The sequence below is a fragment of the Oncorhynchus masou genome, chromosome 30 (assembly GCF_036934945.1).
Source record: "Oncorhynchus masou masou isolate Uvic2021 chromosome 30, UVic_Omas_1.1, whole genome shotgun sequence".
In the NCBI taxonomy this organism is placed as follows: domain Eukaryota; kingdom Metazoa; phylum Chordata; class Actinopteri; order Salmoniformes; family Salmonidae; genus Oncorhynchus; species Oncorhynchus masou.
The window spans coordinates 18494455-18515766 of NC_088241.1; the positions used below are offsets into that span (position 1 = coordinate 18494455).

Here is a 21312-nt window from a genome sequence, read left to right on the forward strand (position 1 = left end):
AATGTTTGTGTTTCTAGCTCCTACAGTGCATTAATACAATATCAATACACAATTCAGTACTGTATACCGGAATATAAACCATTTACGTAGAAGACACTTTTATCCAAAGTGACAACAGTCCACACATTTTGGTATTTGACCCCAGTGGGAATCGAACCCACTGCTCTGGTGTTGCTAATGACGTGCTCTTATGAACTGAGACACGTACAGGACCACTACAATACATATGTACAATACTGTAAAATACAACATACGATTACAATTCAGGTGGAAGAAGTATGACTTCCATCCCCATGAGCGTACCTCTCTCCTTCAGGCCATGGGTGATGAGGATGCAATGATTTCAATCCAGACCAGTCAGGCTTGGATTAGCCATGCCAAAAGGTTTTTCCCCAACTACATTTACTGTGATGTTGATGAGAATCTATGAACCTATGGCAAAAATGCTCAAAACATGCTTGATGCAATGTTGCCTGCTAAACATTGCTTCTTTCATTTATTTAATTTGATTACATTGTGAAAGTTGTCTTGAATGATGACACCTTTGATCACACATGGGACAGAAATTATGTAAATGTGATGTTCAGTCAATTTTAATGGGTAGTACAAGTGTTTTGCCAAATGTGAAAAAGTGTCATGTACTGTAATTAACAACAACAACAAAAATTGTGAAGATATCAATATGTTTTGTTTTGGTGATTAAACCACATGTACTCATTATATTTCACAGTAAACTTACATTTTGAATCAATGGTTGTGTGGTCAAAGATGTATATAAACTAAATTAATGCACAATGAAAGGTTTAGAATGTAAGACTGGCTGTGTGACAAGTGTTACCAGTGTAGAGTTCCGAAAATTCACCACATACTTGTGAAAATAGTACCAAAGCGCAAAAAAAAGGTGCTAACAACTTCCTGTGAGACACACACACTCACAACTAACCTTGTGGGGACACACAATTAAGTTCCATTCAAAATCCTATTTTCCCTAACTCCTAACCTAAGTGCAACCTTAACCCTAAACCTAACTCTAGCTCCTAACCCTAGAAGTAGCATTTGACCTTGTGGGGACTAACAAAATGTCCCCAGTTGGACAATGTTTGTTGGTTTACTATTCTTGTATAGTTAAACACACACACACTCTCTCTCTCTCTTGACAAAATCAGACATATCCTCTCATGTGAAAGCACGATTTTCCTAACTATTCATCAGGCACAGCCTCAGAAGAATGGCCATTACATTTATTTATTTATTTGTGGGCTGAAATTGATTTCCTTTCATTATTTTTGTATGAATGTATGTATACTACCTGCCCAAAAGTATATGGTCACCTGCTCGTCGAACATCTCATTCCAAAATCATGGGCATTAATATGGAGTTGATCCCCTCTTCTCGGCTATAACGGTCCCCACTCTTCTGGGAATGCTTTCCACTAGATGTTGGAATATTGCTGTGGGGACTTACTTCCATTCAGCCACAAGAGCATTAGTGAGTTCGGGCACTGATGTTGGGCAATTAGGCCTGGCTCGCTGTTAGCATTCCAATTCATCACAAAGGTGTTTGATGGGGTTCAGGTCAGGGCTCTGTGCAGGCCAGTCAAGTTTTTCCACACCGATCTCGACAAACCATTTCTGTATGGACCTCGCTTCATGCACAGGGGCATTGTCATGCTGAAACAGCAAAGGGCCTTCCCCAAACTGTTGCCACAAAGTTGGAAGCACAGAATCGTCTAGAATATCATTGCATGCTGTAGCGTTAAGATTTCCCTTCGCTGGAATCATAAAAAAAACAGCCCCAGACCATTATTCCTCCTCCACCAAACTTTACAGTTTGCACTATGCATTCGGGCGGTAGCATTCTCCTTGCATCCGCAGATTTGTCCTTCAGACTGCCAGATGGTGAAGCTTGATTCATCACTCCAGATAACACTTTTCCACTGCTCCAGAGTCCAATGGTAAAGAGCTTTACGCCACTCATGTCTACACTTGGCATTGGATTTCCCGATGATCAGTTCAGTTCTTGTACTGACGTCACTTCCAGAGGCCGTTTGGAACTTGGTAGTGAGTGTTGCAACCGAGGACAGTCGATTTTAACGCTCTATGCGCTTCAGCACTTGGCGGTCACGTTCTGTCTCGTTCGGCTGTCTGCTCGATATTATATGCCTGTCATCAAAGGGTGTTGCTAAAATTTCCGATACGTTTGTATATATAGTGAATGTGTACGTATGCGTGCATATACCGTTTAGTGGCGTTGGGGCCTGAATGGACTAGGTGTGACGAACATATATTCTATTCGGAAACATGGGTAACTCCACGTCTCAGTAGTCTGACTGATTTCATGTGTGTATTGTAGTAATATGATATGTTGTTGATCTGTCAGTAAACATGTGGTCTATTTAATGTGTAGTGAAGAAAAGTGAAGTAAACCCTTGAGTCTTGAACACGAATGTCAAAATAAAGATAATTCATTATTGACAGTTCCTGCAACAGTTAAGATAGCATTTGTCCATCAAAGAGTTCATATAAGGGCATGGAAGGATGTCACAAATGGATTAATGGTTGTATATGTTTCTATCCACAAGAGGGCAGTATACTATTATACATCTCATGTACATAATCCAAAAATAATCTTTAGTCAGACGCCATTCATCCATATAGCAGTAAATAAACATCTAAAATTATTGATCATTGCCTAGATCCTGTCGAACATGGAATTTGCTGCTCTTTAAATTTGATTAATTCACAACAGCAGCCCTGAAAGTGGCTTTTGTGCCTGGAAAATATTGTGCATGTACTGTACAGGAAGGTTGACAAGTGTTTAATTTCCTGAAGTGACTGTCTGGGAGAGTTGTGGCCTCTATGCTCATCGCAGCTCTGCAGCAGAGCAGGCCCACTGTATACAACTGTAGAGTAAACCACTAAAAATATCAAAGTCCCAAATCGCTCGCTCGCACGCTCTCTCGGAGTTATTACAGTATGTTTGCTGCTCTTCCATATAAATCAATGTAGAAATCACTACACTCATCTTTAGTGGTGATGTGGAGCTGATAATGTCTGGATGCTTTTGACTTGATCCTGCTCTGTTTATAATGCAAATTAAGGGGATCACAAGCGCTTTTAAAACATATAGTTTGCTGTTTATTACCCTGAGTAATCAACCTTTCGATTGCCACAACAGAATTCTATGATGTATCACATCATTTTAATTAAATGAGGTAGAGCGCAGATACATATGGTGTGAAAACAGAAATGAAATACAACAGGAACTATCGGTCTCTCAGACAGAATCCCTATTGGTGAGGATTCTTCATCACACTAAGATTCCTCTGTTCTGTGGCCCAACTCTATTTTGTGTTCTTGTAGTTTGGGGAAAATCTACTGTATGTAATATCCATTGCCAGATGAATGACGGATTTCTTTGTTTGATTTTTTTGTGAAAGTGAGAAATTCGTAATTACACGATACACACCTCCGCGTTATCAGCAGCCTCGCACTACGCACGATGGACAATGTACATTCCTTCTTCACAAAAACAAGTTTAAAAATCAATGAGCTAAGGTTTCATGATCAATTCTTAGGCAGTGCTTCTAGTCTTCAATTTTCCCCCTCTCATTTTCTGTTTTTCTACCTGATGGAACTGTAGAGCATCCAGAAAATAGCCCAACACATTTAAAATGACAAAGACTAAAATGTTACTGCCTGGAAAGAAAATCAGCATTTCTCCAAACTGTCACCTCCTCAATCTCCCAAAGACAGTAATGATCCTTAGGCTGTGCAATTTAAGGAAACAATTTGTTTGGGGGAGGGTGAAAAAGAAATAAGGAATGATGTCTCGGGGAAGGATGGGAAGAGGTTCCGAATCATTAGCTCTGTGGAAGTGCCGCTGTTACCGGACTAATTGAGTGTCCGGGTGAGCCATCGTTTGGTCGGAATCAAAGCGCCGGCGTCAGCATAACCAGGTGGGCGGCTGTAAAGCTAGGAAAACGAAGCCCCACTTCCAGGCACGAGTAATCAGTGCAGTTTAATAGGGGCGACTTTGAGCCGGTTCAGCCGATGAGCGGCATAAAAGGTCATGAAAGGCAGAGCGAGGGAGTGTATGGCGTGTTAAGTGAGGTTAGGTACACGTACTGCTGAGTTAAGTAATTTAATTACAATGTACAAACACTTGAAGATGTGTAAGGAAGTGGAAAAATTGTCTATTGTCACACTACACTCCCCGTTCTGTTTGATCTTGTTCATTTCAACAATGACTTTAGAATCCAGGTCACACCGCCTTTCTCAGACACTGGAACAAAGTGAAGTGGTTGAATGCTTTATCAGGCTCTTCCCTCCTTGCAGAGTCTCGCAGAATCCCACACAGGGGTGGAGGAGCTTCCATCTTTGTTAGTTGTAGATCTTCACTTTTAGGATAATAACGATATCATTCCCTTGCTTCACATCCTGCAAGTCACATAAGCCATTTACATAACTCAGTGAACTTCACGTGAAGTTGATATACCCACCCTTTTTTTATGTCAAGAATTTAGAAATTGTGGTATTCCTCAAGTGCTATAATCACATAGCTGCAAGACAAGTTACCCACTGAGCTGGAAGTTGAAACCAATTTCATCATCCATTTCACTTCATCATCCACAGCTGGACAGGGCCTACAGTTGAAGTCGGAAGTTTACATACACTTAGGTTGGGGTTGTTAAAACTCATGTTTCAACCACTCCACAAATTTCTTGTTAACAAACTATAGTTTTGGCAAGTCGGTTAGGACATCTACTTTGAGCATGACAAGTCATTTTTCCAACAATTGTTTACAAACAGATTATTTCACTTACAGTGAATTATATCACAATTCCAGTGGGTCAGAAATGTATATACACTAAGTTGACTGTGCCTTTAAACAGCTTGGAAAATTCCAGAAAATGGTGTCATGGCTTTAGAAGCTTCTGATAGGCTAATTGACATAATTTCAGTCAATTGGAGGTGTATCTGTGGATGTATTTCAAGGCCGACCTTCAAACTCAGTGCCTCTTTGCTTGACATCATGGGAAAATCAAAATAAATCAGCCAAGACCACCACAAGTCTGGTTCATCCTTGGGAGCAATTTCCAAATGCCTGAACGTACCACATTCATCTGTACAAACAATAGTATGCAAGTATAAACACCATGGGACCACGCAGCCGTCATACCACTTATGAAGGAGACACGTTCTGTCTCCTAGAGATGAACGTACTTTGGTGCGAAAAGTGCAAATCAATCCCAGAACAACAGCAAAGGACCTTGTGAAGATGCTGAAGGAAACAGGTACAAAATAATCTATATCCACAGTAAAACGAGTCCTATATCGTCATAACCTGAAAGGCCATTCAGCAAGGAAGAAGCCACTGCTCCCAAAACCGCCATAAAAAAGACAGATTACGGTTTGCAACTGCACATGGGGACAAAGATCGTACTTTTTGGAGAAATGTCCTCTGGTCTGATGAAACAAAAATAGAACTGTTTGGCCATAATGACCATCATTATGTTTGGAGGATAAAGGGGGAGGCTTGCAAGCTGAAGAACACCATTGCAACCTTGAAGCACGGTTGTGGCAGCATCATGTTGTGGGGTGCTTGCAGCAGGAGGGACTGGTGCACTTCACAAAATAGATGGCATCATGAGGCATTATGTGCATATATTGAAGCAACATCTCAAGACATCGGTCAGGATGTTAAAGCTTTGTCGCAAATGTGTCTTCCAAATGGACAATGACCCCAAGCATACTTCCAAAGTTGTGGCAAAATGGCTTAAGGACAACAAAGTCAAGGTATTGGAGTGGCCATCACAAATTCCTGACCTCAATCCTATAGAAAATTTGTGGGCAGAACTGAAAAAGCATGTGTGAGCAAGGAGGCCTACAAACATGACTCAGTTATACCAGCTCTGTCAGGAGGAATGGGTAAAAATTCAGCCAACTTACTGTGGGAAGCTTGTGGAAGGCTACCCGAAACGTTTGACCCAAGTCAAACAATTTAAAGGCAATGCTACCAAATACTAATTGAGTGTATATAGACTTCTGACCCACTGGGAATGTGATGAAAGAAATAACAGCTGAAATAAATCACTCTCTACTATTATTCTGACATTTCACATTCTTAAAATAAAGTGGTGATCCTAACTGGGACTTTTACTAGGATTAAATCAGGAATTGTGAAAAACTGAGTTTAAATGTATTTGGCTAAGGTTTATGTAAACTTTCGACTTCAACTGTATATCTCTGCATTCAGGATTTCAGTGCAGAGGGTGAGCCTGTTATTGCACCTATCATCTTCAGAGACAAGTTGAGAACGGCCTCTGTTTAGCACTAGGATAACGGGGCTCGCTGTGACCACCACTAACAGCCCATGATGAGAACACTCAACCTGTCACTTCCTGTTTCCTCTGGCTCTCTGTTTATGCTCCCCGGCCATTCACAGCACAGAACAGAGGCTTTAATGGGGCACCACAGAACCAACCAAACAAACAATAATCACCCTGTAAGGTGTCAAACCAGGAGGTGTTCACCACATGATGAGGAAAGACTGTCAACATACCCTCCCTGAAGACATCAATAGTTGATGTCTTGGTATTGGGATCATCGATTTTGGTCCGCTCTTGCTTACAACAGAAAGCCTTGGGTTTGTCTGAGGACACAGTCTAAATATAGGAGTAGGTTCCGGGCAGCTGTGGTTGGGGTTGTATGTTATGTGTGTTTTTGTTTGATAGGTATCAGTGTGGACTGGACTGGACTGGATGAAGGCTGTTTAGACTGGTTGTGCTGTGGGACTTCCAGTTGGCTGACAACACTCTGGCAGGTCTGAGGCCAGCAAGTGGTGTGTGTTGGGGGTTGTAACTGGGGCGGGATGTCCTGGTCTGGACAGGTGCAGGGTGAACAGGTTGAGACAGGCAGGGAAATGGGAAGAAATGGGAGGGGCACGAAGGGTGAGGAGTGGGTGGTGAAGGAGGGGAGGGGCAGAGGAGACTTGTCAGAAACAGACAAGCACAGGTGGCTTCTTGTCTCCGGGTGAAAGTGTCAGAAGTGCTGAGTCGAGACCTCTACTGTGCCAGAATGGGCCGGATTGAACCGGTCCCCGCCCCCTCCGCCAACTGTAGCATTGGGGGTGTGCTACGGTCCACGGGCGCCAGACGTGCCAGGCATGCCAACCATACAGCAAGACTCTCTACTGACATAAACCCTGATTGTGGCTGAGCCCAGCGCGACAAGCCTCACCCCACAGTGTAAAGGCCACGTAGCTGGAACAGAGATTGTAGCACTGTTGATGTGGGCATATGCTTCACATTCCCCATGGAACAACATACACAGTCTGTGGCTTTCTCAATGGCTAGCTCACAAAGGATTAATGAAAAAGCCAGTGTACTTGAATAAAATTAGCTTACAGGAAAGTTACTATGTTTAGCTAAGCCCATTTTAAATGTACTGTATATACTGTATGTTCTAGGTCGAGGAAATAGGATTTTGTTTTAGGCAATAGTTGAAAATGTTGAAATAGTCCTTGAGGTCAGAATTGTGGACAGACAAAAAAGGAAAGCAATTTAGAAAGCCCTGAAGAGAATTATCCAATCAATCACAAAACATGCAGAAGAGAAACAGAGAAACTGTCTGGTAAACCAATACATCTCAGAGGGAGACTTGATGGTACGTGGTTGACTGCTTTGCAGTGGTAGGAGGACAGAGGGTAAGGGAGGACAAGTTCAGTTTGATCGTGTTGGCCAAGCTACTGTAAGATATGCATGGGTCCAGAGTCAGATCAATGCTGAACAGGGGCCAAAAGAGGCCACTATATGGTTAGTATTAGTGTAAAAAGCCTCACCCCGTGAGACCTATAGCCTGAGAGGATTTCACCCGTAATCCATAATAGGTATGCCTGTCAATTACCATCGCATGACACATTTGTGTTGGCGAAAATGAACTTTGATCATAGAATGGATCCTATAATATCCATGTGGTGTAGAAGAAATACTATTACAGACATTTTCTCCCACATTCTTTTCAGAATGAAAGGGTCTTTCATGAAAGGCAATAAAGGAAGGAGAGCATGAAAGAGAAATTTAATATTTTTTATACTGCAATTTTCAGGAAAATGAAATGGTATTCACCCTAGTAGAAAGGAGACTAGAGGCTGCTTGTCTCTGTGCGCTGGGTGAAGCCTTGTGTTTCTCCACCAGTGTTTATGGGCCATTTAAAAGGCTCCAAATGCACTGCGGTTTGTGGCTTACGAGTCCTTCCCAATTCCTCGCTGGGAGCGAGGCCAAACTGGGCCTACTGTAAAAACAAATACTGCAGAAATAGTGAGGAGTCTGAGTTATGGACACTAGTCTTGTGGATAGAGATTTTGGCTTATATGTCTGTAAGCGCTTCCATCGTTCTGGCATCCATTTTTATTTCATTGAGTGTAGCTTCTACGGAGCTTAGCAATTATCTGGTCAATAAATGTTTCCATTTTTCAGAAGGAAATCATTCTCAGGGGATCTATTGCACATGCTCAAGCACAAGACCAAAACAAGATATTTGAGGATGTGTCCCTGTTCTTATCAAAGAGGAACATGATTAACTATGATTTGAAGCCATCTTGACCAAATGCACTGAGAGTCTGTAAGGAACGTTTGCATCCCAGACCAACGTATAATAAGCATCATAGTGTACTGGACCAAAGTAGTCATTTCAATAACCCCCTATCTTATCAGATGTGTACTAATGCCCTTCAAAGCATGCCAAAGTTCATTCAAAACTGACTTGGGAAAAAAAACCTAACCTTGGTTTCCTCATCCCCTTGTGATACATGCTGACCGAAGATAGTATGACGATGACTTTTGAGTGAAAACTTTACGGTCAACTTCAGCAAGATGTTTCTGTCACCAAATGAGATGGAAGTCTTGGTGGTGGAGTATAAAACAAGCTCCAATCAATATCCAGTTTAATGAGGAGCTTCCTCCGATCGTTTCCATGGGGGCATTCATAAACGGAGTCCTTGCATTCTACTCTCTAGAAAAAGCATAATGTTGAATTTGCCCTCAGAAGGCTGGCGTGCCTACATCTCTTAGTTGAAGCACACATGCGCCGACTGTGAAAATAAAATGAGGAACTTTGAGGCCAGAGCTTTCACAGGATTCATCATTCATCAAATAATGTGCAGTCAAATAAAGTGGGTTAATTTGGTCAAGTCTGGATTCACATTAGTTGACAACTCAATCAAATGTTCGCAGTGGGAAAAGACTCAGCCGTATTTCTTTATTCTGTGGTCCTATTGGTTGTCTGGATTGTCAAACAACAATGCTGTGGTCTGCATAGTGACAGTCAGGTGCAGTGAGGCCACCTTCTTTGTTTAAGGCCAGTGACAGTGATGAATGGGACTATATGAATCCGCCACAGAAAAACACAAGAAAGGTTGATGGAGGGAAAAGTATGAAAACAAGGAAGGGACAAGCAGCATTACACGTGTCCTGAAACCTGGATCAATGTTCTCAGCATCGTCTTTTTTCCCCGGGCAAAACCCTGTCAACTTTTCAGTGACAGTGATTATTCCACTGACAGGTCTCGCTGGTTAAAAGAAATGGTGACTGCGTCTGCCCAGCCTTTCAGGCGTTCCGTTGGGAGACACGTAATGAATTCTGATGCCAGCTGTCAGTGTGCTGTCGCTAGGGTGGACACGTCGGGAATAGGAAGTAATTTTAAGGCGATTCCATGATTCCACTGGAGCTGTATTTCTTAGGGGAGGGGGAAGGGGTGGGTTGAGGGGAGTGGAATGGTTGGGGGGAGGGGGTGCAGGTAGGTCACAATGGAATAGCTGACAGCATATAAACCTATTTAGAAGGAGAAAAATACATGGCTTGTGAAGTCAACAGTCAGGCGGATTAAGGGAGGTGTGGGACCATGCAAGGTAATTGGAAAATGTATTTTTCTGTCAATCATACGTGGTGTTCTTACATCGGTATTCTATTAGTTTTTCTTCGATGTAGAAAGTTGAAGGACCAATCTAGTTCTGGAATTTGCCAGACAGTGACTTATTTTGGGGCGTTTGATTTTTCTCATCAGGAGAACAAGTGTAGGTGGTGTTCTGATCGAATTAGTTTCACATGAACTTCCAGGGGTGAAATTCCTTTATTTGAGGCCAGAAGGCTTTCTCATACACCTCAATTCAAAGTCTTCCCATATGAATTCAAGTCACACAGGTGTAGGCCTGCTTTGCATCAGATAAACTAGCTTTGCAGTTAAAAGCACCAAAATAAGGTTTATACATTTAAAAGGACAGCTCTTTCATTAAGGTGCAAAGTGGTTTAAGTGATATGTCTCTGATAAGCCATCATAAGTTATTTCAAGGGCCGTCTACAGTCGTGGCCAAAAGTTTTGAGAATGACACAAATATTAATTTTCACAAAGTTTGCTGCTTCAGTGTCTTGAGATATTTTTGTCAGATGTTACTATGGAATACTGAAGTATAATTACAAGCATTTCATAAGTGTCAAAGGCTTTTATTGACAATTACATGAAGTTGATAGTCAATATTTGAATATTTGACCCTTCTTTTTCAGGACCTCTGCAATCCGCCCTGGCATGCTGTCAATTAACTTCTGGGCCACATCCTGACTGATGGCAGCCCATTCTTGCATAATCAATGCTTGGAGTTTGTCAGAATTTGTGGGTTTTTGTTTGTCCACCCGTCTCTTGAGGCTTGACCACAAGTTCTCAATGGGATTAAGGTTTGGGGAGTTTCCTGGCCATGGACCCAAAATATCGATGTTTTGTTCCCCGAGCCACTTAGTTATCACTTTTGCCTTATGGCAAGGTGCTCAATCATGCTGGAAAATGCATTGTTTGTCATCAAACTGTTCCTGGGTGGTTGGGAGAAGTTGCTCTCGGAGGATGTGTTGGTACCATTCTTTATTCATGGCTGTGTTCTTAGGCAAACTTGTGAGTGAGCCCACTCCCTTGGCTGAGAAGCAACCCCACACATAAATGGTCTCAGGATGCTTTACTGTTGGCATGGCACAGGACTGATGGTAGCGCTCACCTTGTTTTCTCCGGACAAGCATTTTTCCGGATGCCCCAAAAAATATGAAAGGGGTTTCATCAGAGAAAATTATTTTACCCCAGTCCTCATCAGTCCAATCCCTCTACCTTGTGCAGAATATCAGTCTGTCCCTGATGTTTTTCCTGGAAAGAAGTGGCTTCTTTGCTGCCCTTCTTGACACCAGGCCATCCTTCAAAAGTCTTCACCTCACTGTGCGTGCAGATGCACTCACACCTGCCTGCTGCCATTCCTGAGCAAGCTCTGTACTGGTGGTGCCCGATTCCGCAGCTGAATCAACTTTAGGAGAAGGTCCTGGCACTTGTAGGACTTTCTTGGGCGCCCTGAAGCCTTCTTCACAACAATTGAACCGCTCTCCTTGAAGTTCTAGATGATCCGATAAATGGTTGATTTAGGTGCAATCTTACTGGCAGCCATATCCTTGCCTGTGAAGCCCTTTTTATGCAAAGCAATGATGACGGCACGTGTTTCCTTGCAGGTAACCATGTTTGACAGAGGAAGAACAATGATTCCAAGCACCACCCTCCTTTTCAAGCTTCCAGTCTGTTATTCGAACTCAATCAGCATGACAGAGTGATCTCCAGCCTTGTCCGCGTCAACACTCACACCTATGTTAATGAGAGAATCACTGACATGATGTCCGCTGGTCCTTTTGTGGCAGGGCTGAAATGCAGTGGAAATGTTTTTTTGGGGATTCAGTTCATTTGAATGTCAAAAAGGGACTTTGCAATGAATTCCAATTCATCTGATCACTCTTCATAACATTCTGGAGTATATGCAAATTGCCATCATACAAACTGAGGCAGCAGACTTTGTGAAAATGTATATTTGTGTCATTCTCAAAAGTACAGTCAGGGCCAAAAGTTATTTGACCACAGAAGTAGACTCCTATTAAATACATTAATGCCTCACCTCTGTGTGAGTGGGGCCTTTTGACTCCCTATTCCCTCCCACCACTACCCACATGCTAATGCAGTCATGATTACCCAACAGGCACTGAGGATAATTATGTACGTTAATCAATACAGGCTTGTTAGGAGGAGCCAAAGTCAAACATTTTCAGCACAACAGTATTGTACCTCATCAACAAAATGGAGAAGGTAACAGCCAAGACATCAATCCCAGGTCACATCAACACATGTAAACAGTCCTGTGACTAGGGTTGAATATTTTCCCGGTATTTTGCAAATGTTCTATCCCTAAAATAAATCACTTTTCTTCTGGGTGACCCAGCATTTCCTGACAAAAACAGAAGAGTAATTCTAAAGCATACACATTCGGTATGTCTGGATTTGATTCGAGCTTCGATTGGCATGAAAATTAAATCCGGATGTGCCATACACTACAGACATTTTATTAGCCCTACATTAAATACATTTTATGAGCCCAAGCCCAAAGAAGCCTAAATGACTGTGCAGTCATCCAATACATGACCTATGGTGACTTCCTGCTTATATAAAGGTAAAATAAAATATATAGGTTACCTCACATTACGCACGACAGAAAACATAAAAGCCCATAGATCAAATCAAATCAAATTTTATTTGTCACATACACATGGTTAGCAGATGTTAATGCGAGTGTAGCAAAATGCTTGTGCTTCTAGTTCCGACAATGCAGTAATAACCAACGAGTAATCTAGCTAACAATTCCAAAACTACTACCTTATACGCACAAGTGTAAAGGGATAAAGAATTTGTACATAAAGATATATGAATGAGTGATGGTACAGAGCGGCATAGGCAAGATGCAGTAGATGGTATCGAGTACAGTATATACATATGAGATGAGTATGTAAACAAAGTGGCATAGTTTAAAGTGGCTAGTGATACATGTATTACATAAAGATGCAGTAGATGATAGAGTACAGTATATACGTATACATATGAGATAAATAATGTAGGGTATGTAAACATTATATTAAGTAGCATTGTTTAAAGTGGCTAGTGATATATTTTACATCAATTCCCATCATTAAAGTGGTTGGAGTTGAGTCAGTGTGTTGGCAGCAGCCACTCAATGTTGGTGGTTGCTGTTTAACAGTCTGATGGCATTGAGATAGAAGCTGTTTTTCAGTCTCTCGGTCCCAGCTTTGATGCACCTGTACTGACCTCGCCTTCTGGATGATAGCGGGGTGAACAGGCAGTGGCTCGGGTGGTTGTTGTCCTTGATGATCTTTATGGCCTTCCTGTGACATCGGGTGGTGTAGGTGTCCTGGAGGGCAGGTAGTTTGTCCCCGGTGATGCATTGTGCATACCTCACTACCCTCTGGAGAGCCTTACGGTTGTGGGCGGAGCAGTTGCCGTACCAGGCGGTGATACAGCCCGCCAGGATGCTCTCGATTGTGCATCTGTAGAAGTTTGTGAGTGCTTTTGGTGACAAGCCAAATTTCTTCAGCCTCCTGAGGTTGAAGAGGCGCTGCTGCGCCTTCTTTACAATGCTGTCTGTGTGGGTGGACCAATTCAGTTTGTCTGTGATGTGTACGCCGAGGAACTTAAAACTTACTACCCTCTCCACTACTGTTCCATCGATGTGGATAGGGGGGTGTTCCCTCTGCTGTTTCCTGAAGTCCACAATCATCTCCTTAGTTTTGTTGACGTTGAGTGTGAGGTTATTTTCCTGACACCACACTCCGAGGACTCTCACCTCCTCCCTGTAGGCCGTCTCGCCGTTGTTGGTAATCAAGCCTACCACTGTTGTGTCGTCCCCAAACTTGATGATTGAGTTGGAGGTGTGCGTGGCCACGCAGTCGTGGGTGAACAGGGAGTACAGGAGAGGGCTCAGAACGCACCCTTGTGGGGCCCCAGTGTAGCTATTCTGTCTTGGGTAAATACATTAAACAAGCTCCAGAAGGCTACTCTTTTTGAGTGTGGACTGTATTACTGTACTGAATTGTATTATACGGACTGGAATTACACACTTGTTCAAAGCATGAAGATGGGAGAGAACATGCAGTGCATGCAGTCTACAAGTTACAATTATAGGCTAGCGAGTTTGATTTTGAAATAGAATAGGGTCTATTTGACTTTTTTTAAATAGTAGGCTGACGCAAGGAGTGTATTCGCCTATGTCCTCTTTTTCTCTATTGCTTCATTGCTTCCTAGCTTTTGACAGTTACATACTTTTAGCTGTCCTTAACATTGCTATGACATGCTTGAATAATATAGGACTAGAATAAAATGCAGATGGCTTTCATTCACTTCAAGAATGAATGGTGAATAAGTAACTGCTATAGCCAACCACCATCACAATCTCTTATTTTCTTTCTATAGGCTGCTGTATTTAACATTCAACAAACAAGAGCTTGCATTCTTCTTCGAATAGTCTAGTAGTATAAGAAATGCAAAAAAAGTATAAAAATAAACCCCTCAAGCAATTCTAGTCTAGCTTTTCCTGGGACTCCAAGAACTAAGGAGTGTTTAAGGATAGAGGCCAGCAGAGCGCAGGTGTGTATTGAGCAAGAGGCTATAAATGAGAAACTTATGCATAATCCATCATTCATTCATTAGCTAAAAGGCTACTCTACACTGAATTTATTACCTGAAAAAGGTAGGCTAGGACATCTATTAATCTAACTATATACAGTGCCTTCGGAAAGTATTGACTTTTCCACATTTGTTTACATCTCTGTTAGTGAGCATTTCTCCTTTGCCAAGATAATCCATCCAACTGACAGGTTTGGCATATCAAGAAGCTGATTAAACATCATGATTATTACACAGGTGCACCTTGTGCTGGGGGCAATAAAAGGCCACTCTAAAATGTGCAGTTGTGTCACACAACACAATGCCACAGATGCCTCAAGTTGAGGGAGCGTGAAAATGGCATGCTGACTGTCGGAATGTCCACCAGAGCTGTTGCCAGATAATTGAATGTTCATTTCTCTACCATAAGCCACCTCAAACGTTATTTTAGAGAATTTGTCAGTACGTCCAACCAGCATCACAACCACAAACCATGTGTATGGTGTCATGTTGCCAAGGGGTTTGCTGATGTCAACGTTGTGAACAGAGTGCCCCATGGTGGTGGTGGGGTTATTGTATGGGCAGGCATAAGCTATGGACAATGAACACAATTGCATTTTATCAATGGCAATTTGAATGCACAGAGATACCGTGACGAGATCCTGAGGCCCATTGTCGTGCCATTCATCCGCCGCCATCACCTCATTTTTCAGAATGATAATGCACGGCCCCATGTCTCAGGGATCTGTACACAATTCCTGGAAGCTGAAAAAGTCCCAGTTCTTCCATGACCTGCATACTCTCCAGACATGTCACCCGTTGAGTATGTTTGGGATGCTTTGGAGCGACAGGTATGACAGCATGTTCCAGTTCCAGACAATATCTAGCAACTTCGCAATAGCCATTGAAGAGGAGCGGGACACCATTCCACCGTCCACAATCAACAGCCTGATCAACTCTATATACGAAGGAGATTTTCTGATCCACGCCCATCCCTTTAAAAACATTTTTTTTAAAGGTACATGGATCTTCTTTTTTTCTACCCCTTTTTGCGGTATCCAATTGGTAGTTATAGTCTTGTCTCATCGCTGCAACTCCCGTACAGACTCAGGAGAGGCGAAGGTCGAGAGCCACGCATCCTCCGAAACACAACCCAGCGTAGTCGCACTGCATCTTGACACAATGGTGACCTGATCAGCGTGCACTGCGCCCAGCCCGACACAGGAGTCGCTAGTGCGCGATGAGACAAGGATATCCCTGCCGGCCAAACCCTCCCTAACCCAGACGACGCTGGGCCAATTGTGAGGTACATGTATCTTCGACCAACAGATGCATATCTGTATTCCCAGTCATGTGAAATCCATAGATTAGGGGGTAATTCATTTAATTCAATAGGCTGATTTACTTGAATGTCTTGGAACTCATTAAAATCATTGAAATTGTTACATGTTGCGTACATTTTTGTTCAGTACATATAAGTCTTGAACAATGAGCAATTTGAATTAAATTGATGGAGATGGGGGAAACCGAGTGCTCAAGTATACACTGATTTAAAGCAATTATATTAGAGTGATAGGCTGCTAAAAAACTGCAGCTTCAAATATATAAAAATGTATTGTTACAATTAAAAAGTGAAACCCGAAATATGGAGATGTGTAAATTAGATGTGCATTAAGTCCTTATATTTTCCTACTGTGGCATAGGCTATGCTGCAGTAAATGTAGACCTACCTGTCACAAGAAAAATAAGTTACCATGATGAGATAATGCATTGTGGACTGCGCTCCGTGGACTGCGCTCCATAGCCTACTGAGATGCGCTCGGTCCCAACCCTGAGCATTGATGCTTGATCATACAGATAGCAGAGAGAAGGCCAGTGAGAAGCCAGATTTAGCCAGATATAATGTAACAGTTCAATTTCACTTCATGCTGTTGATAGAAATGATTTATTACAATTTACTGTGTTCTCGCGGGGAAAAGGAAGTGGGTTTGGGCGGGAAGTCTCGGTAAATCTGTTCCCGCAATTCAACCCTACTCTTGACAATGGTTTATAAAGTTCAATATTTTTGTCATAAAACAGGTAACTTCTATGTGAGAATAATGTGACACATATCAAAGTCAGTGACACACTTGCAATGTATTTTCATTTATTTCTATTATAAGAGACATACAATGGTATTTTGTGAAACCAAATTCATAAGCGCCCCAAAGAATGAAAACATCATGAATCAACGAGCCCTCCCCCCAAGAGAATGTATTTACACTCTGTGCAATACTGATAGCTATTAAAAGTCAAATAGACCATTCCCTTTCCCATACAATCTCAAAGCAAACTCAAATAAACTTCACTTCAACTCACCAATAAGTACTGTAGCTGCCCTTTTCCTGTTATGAGATATGGTCACATTCAAATCAAATACTGGTTTCATGTGTAATGGGAGTGATCCATAATGTCTGTGAGGATTCTACTTATGCGTGTGTTGCATCCAAACAACTAGTTTGCCTAAAACACAAGAATGTAGCCATCTATAACAAATGTTGTAGTTTTAGCTCATGTATATATCGGTCAGTCCAAAGGTGAATTCAAGTGTGAAGGGTGAACTGGGGGTCAGACCAGCTTCAGGAATCTAGGGCATAAATACTCTTTTCAGACACAAGTGTTTTTCTCTCTCAAATAATTGATCATGAATCCAGCAACCCATGAAGTAGCCCAGAAAGTGCAACAACAGAGTTCCAGTGGGAGTGGTATTTCTGAGGCCGATCTGACTGCTTTCCCTCTCTCTCCCTGAGGAGAACGCCTGGCAGACGCTTCCGGTCCCTTCCGGTCTACGCTCATCGATCAGGGAGTCCATTCCATTTCTACCTAAAACCATTTCAACATCTTCTGATCAGACAAAGAAAACACCAAATCCCACCCTTCAGATTTTTTCCGCTACCTGTGGTGTTCCTGTGGTGTTGAGGTTGAGACCAAGTGATATGTAGGGAGTGTCAGAGAGCCTGAAAAATCTTAACATCTGAGGGACTGATATCCCTCCCCCTTTTAATCTATTGAGTAGCCTGCTATGCTACAAACAATCAAAAGGTAAAGTTAGCAATCAGAGAAAAAGCCAACCCAGTGAAAACACATGAAAAGGAGGCAAACAAAAAAGATGCAGCCTCAAGCTGTGGTAGTCGCTATGCCAGGGCTGGCAGGCTCACAGTTCAGGGATATCAAAAACCCTAGTTAGAAATACAAATCTACAATAGATATGACACATTCCGACAACCATAAAAAATAATAATAATCTAACACCTATTATATAGCATCTTGGCGCCTTGCATTTACCCCTACCCCATACCACATACTATATTAAATAAGGCACACATTTACACATACAATTAACATTTGGCTAGTATTATTCCTTTATTTACAACCAATAGCCACAAAGTGAATAATTATAATAACTGCAGTCTGTACCATGTTGTGTTTCTTGGGGGCGGATGGTCTGATCTTGATCCTGATACATTGGGGGTTGAGTGTCTGGTCCTCTTTGGGTGTGATACATGATAGTTATATTAGAATTCATGAGGATCAACTAAGCACCAATGTGTGAAAACATTCTTTAGGAATTGTAGTAGGCCCTACTTCATAGACCCGCTGTATTAATGCCTTTCATCGGCTTCTCAGGCCTTGGCAGGCCTTGGTATCCATTTTCAAAAAAGAGAAATGCCTAGCATAGTTGCTTTGAGTAGTTTCCTTTGCTTGTCAGTATCCACCAGCTTGGCTCTCTTTTTGAATGTGAGTAGCAAATTCACCATGAACTTGTTAATATGGTAAATTATTACTTATTCCCCTAGTCCACATACTAACCATGCTGAAACAGGGGCAGGCAGGGCCTTGCCTCATTTCGAGAACTTATATTTGAGATGCCAAACAGCAACCAGTAACCAGTAACCAGTAAATGAATTTCAACATAATGGGTTCAGTTTCAAAGTAAGGCAAAAAGACAGAGCTACCTTTAAAAGGAGTTTTGTTGATGTCGCTCCACAGGATACATATACTGCATATGTATATGTATACATATACGGTGTAGATATAAAACACACATATATATACACACACATGCATATATAGAAACACGTTAGGGGGATCAGGACTGTTTGTCAACACTACATAAGAAAAGTTAAGCAAAAGCAAGTTTCATAGGTATCGCAAGAAGCTCTAGATTGAATCTTAAGCTGTCCGATGTTTGATGGCAAACCCTTCCATAACTAAGTTGCATGGTAAATCCACACTGAGGACATTGGCAGCATAATGTAAGGGGGTCGCGTTTCACCAACCCCAGTCCCTCACCTTCTATAAGCAAGTAGCTGAGCAATACCAATATGGTACAAAGATATTCATTGGACAAAAAGGGGGAAATAACAAGTTTGTTTGAGGTTTGTCGACAGCAAGAATGGCTGCCACATTATCCAGGGCACGTCTTCTCATAAAGGTCTTTCACTTTTCACCCATTGAGAGGAGAGGACGAGGCACAGGCTCTTGTCCTGTTCTCCTCTCCTCTTTCTCCTCAGTAGTTGAAGTTTCCCTGTTGGGTGACGGGAGAGGAGGCAGGGATGAAGAGGGGTTTGGGAGGGACGTCGGGTTTGAGGGAGGTGGTCCGGCGGACTATGGCCCCCCGGTGGAGGTATCCTCCGGTATCCTCCTGTTGCTCTCCGTTGTAGCTCTGCTGGCGTGTCAGGTACCCGTTGGGGATGAGCGGGTAGTGGATCTCGCAGGCGCTGCCGGTGGAGTTCATTCGAGCCAGCATAGCGGGCGGTTGGTGCTGGTGGCCGTTACGCTGGCTGAAGCTTTGCTGTCGGTGGACCATCCCTCCACCACCCCCTCCGTTGGCAATCTTAGTGGCAGCGGTAATCAGTGAGTGTCTCTGGGAAGAGTGTCTCCGCTCCAGGGTGGACTGGTGGTGATGGGGCATGTCTGGAGGTACGTCCATGCGGCGGGACAGGCTGTCTCGGGGCAGGGTGGATGAGCTGTAGTAGGGTGCAGACTCCGTCTCGGGGATGTGCGGCTGGACACGGTTGGAAAATGCTAGTTGACCCCCATGGCACCCGCCGCTGGCTGACAGGCCGGATGAGGTCATGACCTGGGCGTTCTTGCTGGCGTTGGCCTCGTGGATGTGTTTGAGCAGCTCATCCAGCGACGTGACCTCCATCACCTTCTGTGAGTAGCAGGGGTAAGGCTGCTGGACCAACATGCGCTCGGTATTGTGGATCTTGCGTTCCTCCAGGTGCTGGGGTCCACCGACTAAGGCATGCCCATTGGCCAGAGCTTGCCCATTGGAGAAACTGTGAGAGTAGGGGTAGATCTGCTGGTGGAGCTGGCCTGAGCTTGGCCTGGTCCCTTGTCCCATGTTGTGGGACTTGGGCTCCTTGGCATTGTTGCAGTTCTGGTTCTTCTCCCACTGGTTCTTGAAAGCCTTCATGTTCTTGATGGGCAGTTCAGGGGTGGAGTCTGGGGTGGGCAGACCCGAGAGCTCCGAAGAGTGGTGTAGGTGATGGGGGTGGACCTGGTCTCCCATGGACATTCCTGGGTGGTGACCACCGTTCCGTCTGGGTGCTCCTTGATGATGCTCCTTCCCGTTCTGGAAGAAGGAGTTGTAGAGCTTGGGCGAGGACACCTCCATCTTATCCTCCTTGTTCTGGCATTCCAGCAGGCCATTGAGCTTAGCCAGGCTGCGTAGGGATAGGGCGTGAGGAATGGGGGCCTCTGGGTCCTTGGCCAGCCTCTTGTTCTTGTGGCCAGTGTGGTTGCAGTAGCAGGAGACCAGAAAGCCTGAGAGGAAGGCTCCAAGGACAAAGGCCACCAGCACACAGGCAATCAGCAGGGTGTAGTGGACACTGTGGTTGGTCTTCTCCATCTCGGGAGGCCGTCGGACACCTTCACAGAAAAAGAGAGCGAGAACAAAATGGTCTTTAGTGTAATAAAACCAGAGACCTAGAAGAGACTATAATTTCTATAAGGTCAAGCAGGCAGCAGCTGGAAAAGACTGGTTGTGTTTACAGAAGCTCTACTATGTGGAAAGCAGCATTGCAGAGGTGTTGGAACAAGCCTCTTGGCTTGCCTCCCTCTCTGTTAATGAATCAATAAAGTATTTCTTGCCAAAACCTCCGCTTTCGTCGCCAACTGCAAAGAGTGGCAGAGCGCAAGAGCTCCCCAGTCAGTGAGAAATCAACTCCAAAATGAGTTTGGGTTTTAAATATTGATGGGTGCACTGGCAGGAGTCTGATGTCATTCACACTGGCTGTGCTTTCAAATGCATGGATCAGGGTGACTGCATCTGCAATGAACTTGACAAAAATAACCAACTCGACCAACCATAGAATAAGAATAACCACTCGACCAATCATAGAATAAGTCGCTCTTTAATTGAACGAGAGTCTGACTGATTCAAATGGTTGTCTGGGAAACCATCTGAACCGCCCCAACTAAGCGCCTCAAAATCTCAAGGTTATCTCAACACTATGAAAACGCCCTCGGATGGTGTGACCCTGCCACTATATTTGCCTAATGTCATCTGAGATTCAACAGGAGGAGTGGTACTAGCCACCTTTCTCGCAATCAGAGCTAATTTACAAAGGCTGCTGCCATCTGTGGTGTCAGGCCCTTCTCCAACCTTAATGATAGTCTCTGTGAAATTGGGGAGTCGGGGGAGTCTGGGGAGTCGGTTTGGGCCACCCAGGAGCAGAAATACAGGTGTTCCAAACAGGCTAATTTCATCCCGTAATGAGAGCTCAGGTTAACCAGTAATGGG

The 21312-nt window shown here is 43.3% G+C and overlaps 1 protein-coding gene across 2 annotated transcripts in view; it reads right to left on the minus strand.

The window, feature by feature from the left end:
* Positions 1 to 16655: 16655 nt before the first annotated feature.
* The window catches only part of sema6cb (semaphorin 6Cb), a 131876-nt gene continuing 127219 nt past the window's right edge, over positions 16656 to 21312 (minus strand). For both annotated transcript variants that reach the window (XM_064948307.1, XM_064948306.1), the window contains one exon: positions 16656 to 20438. In XM_064948307.1, the coding sequence (XP_064804379.1) occupies positions 19072 to 20438 (1367 nt within the window). In that variant the 3' untranslated portion in view covers positions 16656 to 19071. The remainder of the gene's footprint in view (positions 20439 to 21312) is intronic.